The sequence below is a fragment of the Coffea eugenioides genome, chromosome 10, assembly GCF_003713205.1.
Source record: "Coffea eugenioides isolate CCC68of chromosome 10, Ceug_1.0, whole genome shotgun sequence".
Taxonomy (NCBI): domain Eukaryota; kingdom Viridiplantae; phylum Streptophyta; class Magnoliopsida; order Gentianales; family Rubiaceae; genus Coffea; species Coffea eugenioides.
Genome location: NC_040044.1, coordinates 37,768,906 through 37,778,153, shown reverse-complemented (window position 1 = coordinate 37,778,153; position 9,248 = coordinate 37,768,906). Strand labels below are relative to the sequence as shown.

The 9,248-nt window shown below is 35.9% G+C and overlaps 1 protein-coding gene across 1 annotated transcript; it reads right to left on the bottom strand.

Annotated features, from left to right (window-relative positions):
* Positions 1-1,267: 1,267 nt before the first annotated feature.
* LOC113748921 (receptor like protein kinase S.2-like) lies at positions 1,268-6,832 on the bottom strand. Its single transcript, XM_027292520.1, has 10 exons — positions 6,064-6,832; positions 5,851-5,958; positions 4,723-4,745; positions 3,788-4,213; positions 3,395-3,714; positions 3,036-3,098; positions 2,619-2,751; positions 2,382-2,524; positions 2,048-2,177; positions 1,268-1,858 (listed from the first exon to the last, which is right to left on the bottom strand). Exons 1-10 carry the CDS (start codon positions 6,705-6,707, stop codon positions 1,491-1,493), a joined length of 2,358 nt encoding a protein of 785 aa, XP_027148321.1. The 5' UTR covers positions 6,708-6,832; the 3' UTR covers positions 1,268-1,490.
* Positions 6,833-9,248: the final 2,416 nt, after the last annotated feature.

The following is a 9,248-nucleotide window of genomic DNA, read 5'->3' as shown; positions in this document are numbered from 1 at the left end:
GTCATCTATAGGAGAACAGGTAAAGGAGATTAGATATGTGAGTGCTGTGGGGAGGCAACTGAGACAGTAGAGCACTTGTTTTTCCATTGTCCAATGGGAGAAATGACATGGAAAATGGCACCAGTCAAATGGGAAAGGGCCACAGAGCTAAGAGATAATATATGGAGGTGGTGGGAAATATTAATTCAAGTAGAGGAAAAAGCTCAGGGAAGAGATCGAATTAACCTCACAGTCAATCTTTTGTGGCAGCTGTGGAAGGCAAGAAACAAACGAACCTTTGAGCACAGAGTGACAGAAGAGAGAGACATAGTGCAAATGGCACAACAGGAATGGATGGAGTTCGAAATGGATAATGAAACTGAAGAGGAAAAAGCCAAAACATTAACAACACAGCAGAAACAACAGGAGAGATGGGAACCACCAAAGCCAGGGGTTAACCACAGATGCAGCCATCTCAAATCAATCTGTAAGAACAGGACAGGGAATCATAGCAAGGAACTAGACTGGAAAACTAATGAAAGCAAGGGCTATAATGGAACACAAGAATGGAACAGCTATTGAGGAAGAAGCTCTGGCAGTAAGAGCTGCGCTTATGATGACCAAAGATGCAGGATGGACTAAGATAGAAGTCCAATCAGACTGCAAATCCATGGTCAACCAAATCAATGCAAGCAATGTTCAAGACATTAGCATTGCAACAGTCCTAGAGGATATTGAGGAGATGAAAGAAGGTTTTGAACAGTGTGACTTCTCTTTTGTGTATAGAGCAGGGAATATGTGTAGCTATATACTAGTTCAACATGCAATCAAACTAGTACATGACATAGAATGGGACATTGAGTTCTCAGTATGGCTAATGGATATAGCAAGGAAAGATATGAGAGCAGTTGCTCCTTTTTATAACTAACTCTTGTACTATCAAGTGTTAATATATAAAAGTACTGCTTCCGTTTGTTGTAAAAAACAAAAAATAGATTGTACGGTTAATCTTTCCTAGAGTGGCCACAACTTTCTTGAGTTGCAAAGCTTCAGCTTCAATTGGAAGGCTGTTAAAAGTACAAAATTATTGAATTTTGACATGGGGTAAATCTTTTCTCAAGCTAAGAGTTGAAGCCCAAATATTTAAAAACAACATTTGGGAGTTGATTGATAATGGATTGGTGGTTGACCATGTACAGTTACAGAACCAGTGTTTTGATGCGTGAGCATGTACATTGTTTTCAATGATTATCACTTGCAACTGTTAATAAATTTTGGTCCCTCAAGCTGATTCTTAATCAAAGGACTATAAAGCTCTGATCACTGTTACCTTTTACAGACAAATGAGTCTTAGATTGCCAAAGCAACAGGAAGCTGTAGAAGACATCAGTTAGCTAATCAGGACAAACATACGAAAGGATCTGTTAATTTTTAAGAGAGATAACAACAGTAAGCTATTATCGGCTGGGTTCCATCAAAGCATTGATAGAATCCTAGAACTATCAAGACTGCTAAAGTTGCTGGATATGTTGATGTGCTTTCTGCTTTATCAGGGCTCTTCTATTTCCTTCCTCCTTAGCAGCTGCAACACGTTCAAGTTCCTCGACAACTTCTTTCATTGATGGCCTGAATTGCGGTTCATGTTGAAGACACATGGACGCAAGAAAAGCCAATTTTTGTGCAGGTTTAAAAGGATATTTGCCTTCTAACTTTGGATCCATAATTTTCTCCAATTTGTTTCTTTCGAGACTCATAAAGTATGTGATTGGATGGATTTCCACCCAACTAAGTCGATGTCTGTTCTTTGTAGATAAACCAGTTAGCATTGCAACCAATACCACACCAAAATCATACACATCGCTTTTCACATTCATAAGCCCTGTTGCATGGGAGAGACAATTATTCGCATTATAAACTCTTTTTTTTTTGTTTTGTTAAGTCAAAAAATAAATTTTTTGGAATCTGATTAAGCTATTACTGGAGCTTTACTTCCTTTGGCAGTGCTTTTGTGCCACAAGATCCGAAACCTCTAGTCTGGAATCTCAAGAGATCAATCTGGATGAGTTACCTGCATCTGCACCTGGAAAGACATTCCCAGGAGGAGGATCAACATCTCTTCTATTCCGGAAAAAATTAGGATGTACTTCATAGGGGGCTATCTTTGCAGGGCCAACACCCAATATCTTCACATTGTAATCCTGAAAACAAGATAGTATACCAAATTTGAGATGGATGAGAATTGCATCAGTAAATGATTTGTCAGCAGTTTTACTGAAGATATATAAAAGGTGGCATGCATTTTAAATTTTCTAAAGTAGTTTGATAAACTCTGGTGGATGTATATTATTTGATTGCACATGCAGCAAACTTGTATTGGTCAAATATTTTGCTTCTCAACTTACAACATCAAGCAAGATATCTGAGGTACCGAAATATTCACGAAAACCTTGCTTCTCTGTTGCATGCAAGAATGCTAGGCCTCGAGCTGCTCCAATTAAAATGTTAAGTCTTGTGTCCCAGGAAAGTGGCTGAACATCAGAGCCCCCTAAAGACATCCAAGTATCAAGATTATTTCAATAAAGATAGATCATGCTTAGATTGTCTGAGATCCTATTAGAACAATATAATCCAAATCTCACCTGCAAAGAGATGGTTGTCTAGGCTGCCATTTTGCATAAATTCGTGGACAACAAAGAGCTCTTTCTCCTCACAGTATCCGAGGAACTTGACTAGGTTAGGATGAGATAGTTTTCCAAGTGAGTGTATACGAGACTGCCCAGAAGATGCAAAAGAAAATATTAAAGCAACACAGGAAAGTTTGAACAAGTAACCAAAAAGCATATTGAAGTTCAATTACCACTGAGTTTGCCAATGATAAATTTCGCATATGGAGATAACAACAAAAAATTTCCAGAGAACTTAGGTGGATATGTGCTTGTGTTGTACGAGGTAGAAAGTACAATTAATATAGGAAGGAGCAAGATACAAATTCATAAGGAATGGATTTTGTTAGAGATCTAAAGTGACTTGCTACTTACAAGTTTGGTTTCCATTACCTTTACTAGCTGCTTCATGTATTCAGAGGACATGTTTCTGACAGCAAGTGAGCGTATACGAGACTGCCCAGAAAATGTGTAAGAAAAATATAAAGCAACACAGAAAAGTTTCAATAAGCAACCAAAAAGAGAATTAAAGTTCAATTACCACTGAGTTTGCCAATGATAAATTTCTCATATAGAAATAATAGCAAAAAATTTCCAGAGAGCTTAGGAGGATATGTTCTTGTGTTGTGCGAGGCAGAAAGTACATTTGCAATAGGAACGGGCAAAGCTTGGAAATTAGATACCAATTGAAAGGAATGGATTTCTTTAGAGATCTAGAGTTAGTTGCTACTTACAAGATTGGTTTCCATTACCTTTAATAGCTGCATATATTCAGATGACATATTTCTGACAGCAACTAGAGATCCATTGCCATGCTTTGACGAGGATTTGTCTGGAAGCCAGGCTTGGTATACTCTCCCGAATTCAACCTCTCTAACCGCCAGGTCACTTCCAAAATGTCTGGTTGCTTCCAAAAGTTCTGAATAAGAGAAAGTAGTTAGACTGGGATGAGCAAAGATCCCTCCATTTGGACAAGTCTCCTCAGAGCCACCAGCTTGTGAGATTCCATGGTTACTTGAGGCAGTACCACTTCCTAAAGTTTCTGTATAAGCAGTTGCCGGCCCTGTCCTTCCTGCAAGATATACTTTTATTTTCGCATTCGTCATTTCACGTTCTTAAAATGCTAATGACATCCATAAACCAACCTTCAAGTTTAGATCCCCAGAGTGTCTCTGCAATCTCCATAGCTACTCCAACTGAGTCATTATTACCAGTAGTCTTGGGGGTTCTACTAGTGAAACCTGATGATTTGATATGCTCTAAAGCCAAAAGTATCTGAGCCATTTGGGGACGTTTAGAAGATTCAGGACTGAGACACGCCTTAGCAATAAAAGAAACTGCCCATACTTGGGCCAAGACATGCTTAGCCATGACTAAAGATGAGTCGATGATGTTCATAATGAGTTCAGCATTATCTGGGAGAATATAAGACAGTACATTTGCCATCCAACCATTGGTGGTGGAATCATCTGTGGCACTTAAACCCAGCTTTCCTGTAACTAGCTCTAGCAGGACCTTTCCAAAGTTATAAACATCATTGGAACATGACGTATGACTTTCTTTAGATGTACCTGATTGTTCAAGATAATAGACTAGAGCACATCATCTATAGTATAACTACTTTCAAAATGAAATTCACAAATGTTTACCGGGTCACCAAAAAGTTGCTTAATGTATTGAAAAGAAAAGGACGCAGCATGATCTATCTGCTTTAGCAATTGTCATGGAACATGGGGAAGAATAGCAACCCTATAGCTGAATCTGGAAGGCTTTGTGAAAATAGCTTTATCATTTCCATCTTTTAATAGGGAATATCAGTCCAACACTACTCTATATTTCCTTATTACCTCAAAATGATCAAGAAGATGGTTTTGCCTAGTATTGCTATGGCATAGACATGTATACATGAGGTTCTTTGGCAAAATCAGGTCTATGTAATTATATAGAATAAACTAGACTGAACTCAAAAATTCTAGGTAGTTAAGGTTACACTAAATATGCTTCATGCTTATTCAACCATATCATGTGGAATAACAGATGTGGATGATGTGGAACTATCGTTGAGTGAAACTTTATGTACCAATAATGCCTTGTCCAAATGCCCTGAGAATATTAAGAATGAAATATACAAGTCAGACATAAAATTTGTAAAATTGGTAAGCAAAAGAGTGATGGTTTCAGTTTGGCAGGTATAGCTAAGACACCCCCAAGAACCAAATACTTGTAGAATCATGGGAAAGATGAATGTAACACCAGTCTCACATGTAAAATAGAAGAGCATCAAGTATCAATCTGACTGATAGATGTCATATCAACTAAAGAAGTTAATTCCTGGTCCCTTTTCCATTTTCAAGACAGCAGACGGCTATTTGGGGATGTTGCAATCTTGGCTTGATTTATTTTGTTGTAAAGGGGGTAAGCTTATATGTACGCCCTCCTTCATCTATAAAATTAGCATTTTATGTGAAGCCAAATGCCCTTAACAGGACAATTTTAATGTCTATCGATGTGAAAAACAAGAAAATGAATTGTTACACCAATCAATTTTGACTCAGTTGCTGATGTGTATGTGCTTCCATTCTGCTAAAGATTTTACATGTAAGCATTCTCACACAACTTCTTTCTTTTACCGCAACCACAGAAAAGTCAAACACAGCTAATGCTAGAGAAATGTTGAAAGGTAATATCACAATGAGCTCAGAGCTTTCAAAGTTGGGTAAATTACTTATCACCTCCCTGTGATTTTACAGAATTCCAAATGACCCCTCTAAGGTTTTAAAATGGCCACATAACCCCCTTGTGGTTTTATGTAAAGCAGAAAATGAACGAAATGCACAATTAGTTATGGTGTTTATACCAAATGCATTTTTAAAAGCGCATATGATAAAATCTTAATATCCATGTAACCTCTTATGATTTGTATAAATATTACTTTATTCCCGTGTGATTTTTGCATTTATCCACGCAATCTCCCTATGCTTTTATGCAAGGTGTTTAAACTATTGCTTAATTTAATATTTAAGTAAAGACACTATTAGTATTTCAACTAATGACATTACATAGCTATTTTTCGTCAAATTTTCACTTCACATAAAACTATAAGGGTGAAGTGGACATTTAGAAACCTTATGGAGGTCATGTGGTAATAGATAAAACTACAGGGGGTTGTATGTAATTTACCCTTTAAAGTTTCGACTACTTCACTGACCTGGAAATACCATTCTGACGCATGTTGTTTTCTTCAGCAAAGACCTCAAAAAGGCTTAACCTCACTTCAAACTTGTCATCAAGATGTATGCTACTTGCTTGAATGTTGCTAGAACAATAGGAAAGATAAGCTGCAGCTTATGTCCCAAAAGCCAAAATAAACATGCAAATAACAAAAGTTTTCTAGGAACAAAGTGAGGAACATCTCAGCTACCTGTGAACAAGGGGAGGGACACATTGATGCAGATAGCATAAACCCTCAGCAACTTCAGTTGCCATCTTCAACCTGGTTATCCAGTCCATCAATGGTAATTGTCTAAGATTACCTGAATCGATTTTCCGAGGCAAAGAAGTTGACAGATCCTTGATAGCCATATTCTTGTAAACCAGAAACTTCTTTTCGTTCTCCAAGCAATGACCAATCAGAGGGATAAATCTATGATGATGAGAAACCTCCCCAAGAACTTGCAGTTCTGCTATGAAACGGGATTCTTTGGTGACCGATGAAAGATCAATTTTCTTGACTATAACTTGAGTCCCTCTTTTTAAAACTCCAATCCGTCTTTTTAAAACTCCATAAAAGAGATCCCCAGAGTTGCCATGCTTGATGAGGTTGGATGCACTCAAGTAATCTGTCACTTGGAGAATTTGATTGTATGAAAATGATTCCCCCACCAATAACCTGGATAAGTTGAAAGATGAAACTTGTCGAGAGGAAGAAGCTAGATTGAAGGAGGAAAATGGTGATAATGACGCCAAGGAAAGGTCACTTGGGGTCCTCTGAGCGGTGAGGCGGAGATCTTCTCTTCTCAGGGTGGCTGTCACCAGCCTTTCCCAGTTGTCATAACTCCTAGCCATCTATAATCTATTTCGATCATGACTAGTATCACACTCTCCTAGTGAAAATCAGGTTATCAATAGTCTTAAATCATCAAATTCAGATGATCTCGGGTTCTCTAATAAGAACAGCATGTGTTTCAACTGGAAACTAAAGATGTAGACCACTGGAAAAGTGTTTGAACTAGTTGTTGTATTATTCAGTTGACTCTGACAGGTAATCAACTAGTCTTCTCGCAAGCATTTTGAACTAGTCTGTATACACGTATTATTAATGGCGTAGTCAAGGGGTTGCCTACGTTTTGAAAATTTTAATTGATAATGTGTGAATATATGTATAAAATAAAGTTGGCTCTCCTAATTTTTTATAATTTTAGTTTATATTATGAGAGTTTATATACATACATATATATATATATATATATATATATGATTTAGCCACCTTTGAATTAATGTTTTTCTTAAAAAAAAAGTTATTTATTTTTTATTGTGCTGATTATTTAACATTGAAAAAATTATCTGAACAGTTTTTGTTGCTTGCTTGGATATGGCTAAGTTGAACATAATTTCAACTAAAGCTAAATTGTTTTTACATTTGTTGTTTATCATGTCAATTTAACTTTCTTTTCTTCAATTGAATTTGAAACACATTAATTGAGATGCAATGTGCATTGAACTTAGATTATTTGCTCTTTATTTGAGTACTATTAAGGTAAATAAGGGGTGTAAATATCCATCCAAATTTGGCATTTTTTTTACATTTTTTCATATTTTTTTTGGCAAACCCCATATACAAAACTATTATTTAAAGTACATAAACCCCGTATATAGTTACTATTATATACTTAACTATTATATAAACCCCGTATATTTTTTCTTATATGTATATATATAAAGTTCATAACTATGCAAATGGCCCATGATTTTTTTATAAAGATTTTTGAAGTCAATAAAGAAATTCTTTTCTTGCATGTTTTAAGCTTTTCCTAAGAATCCAACAATCTTAAAATTCTAACTATTTAACATTTTGCATTTCTTTGAGCTAGAAATTGTAAACATAAGATAAACGGAAATGGAGCGCAAATATTGACAAATAGTTTTAAATGGGAGAAATTTTGATCTTAATCAATAACATTATTAAATCAATTGGTAACATTTTAGTTTTTATTTTGATTACTAACATTATTGAATCAATTGGGAATGTTCAATTCGTTTAAGTAGTACCATAATCAAAATGAAATAATTCTAGACCATTTATAACTAAGATAAAAAAAATGACATTTAGTACTTAGAATAAGTTCATTTGGTTATCATTTAGAATTAATTTGTTAATTTAGTTGTAAAGAATGTCATTTAGTACTATACTTGCAATAAGTTCATTTGGTTGCACGAAACTGTCTTGCATTAGAGAGGTTATTTTCGTTGATTTTCTACTTTCCATTAACCCAAACGGTGGTTACGCATGTGAATGGCTCCCTCTCCTTGAAACTTCCTCCGTTTTCTCTCTGGAATCCATTCTCTTTTCCTTCTCTTTAACACTCCTCCAATTTGACTTCCAACAGGGAAAGACTAGACAATCTGGTCTTCCCCTGCGGGTAGGAACTCTTTACCTAATTATTTTCTTTTCTTGAATAAATTCTCTTTTACGGTTTCCTAACGAGAGATTGATCTCTCCTAGGTTTCCTAGTGAGACATTCTTCTTCTCTAAATTTTTTAGTGGACGTTTTATTTTCTCTAAAATATTCTCATGAGAGTGTTTTTCATTTTTCACCTTTTTCAGCTAGAGAAATTAAAGATTTGGTAAATCTTAACAACCAATTTTGGAAATCAAATCTAAAATTTTCTTTGAGCTTGAAGCAGTTTTTATCAAAATTCAACTATCTAACAATCGAACGGTGGTTACGCATGTGAATGGCTCCCTCTTCTTGAAACTCCCTCCGTTTTCTCTCTGGAATCCATTCTCTTTTCCTTCTCTTTAACACTCCTCCAATTTGACTCCCCAACAGGGAAAGACTAGACAATTTGGTCTTTCTTTGCGGGTAGGAACTCTTTACCTAGTTATTTCCTTTTCTTGAATAAATTCTCTTTTACGGTTTCCTAACGAGAGATTGATCTCTCCTAGGTTTCCTAGTGAGATATTCTTTTTCTCTAAATTTTTTAGTGGACGTTTTATTTTCTCTAAAATATTCTCATGAGAGTGTTTTTCATTTTTTGCCTTTTTCAGTTGGAGAAATTAAAGATTTGGTAAATCTTAACAACCAATTCTGGAAATCAAATCTAAAATTTTCTTTGAGCTTGAAGCAGTTTTTATCAAATTCGACTATCTAACAATCGAACGGTGGTTACGCATGTGAATGGCTCCCTCTCCTTGAAACTTCCTCCGTTTTCTCTCTGGAATCCATTCTCTTTTCCTTCTCTTTAACACTCCTCCAATTTGACTCTCCAACAGGGAAAGACTAGACAATCTGGTCTTCCCCTGCGGGTAGGAACTCTTTACCTAGTTATTTCCTTTTCTTGAATAAATTCTCTTTTACGGTTTCCTAACGAGAGATTGATCTCTCC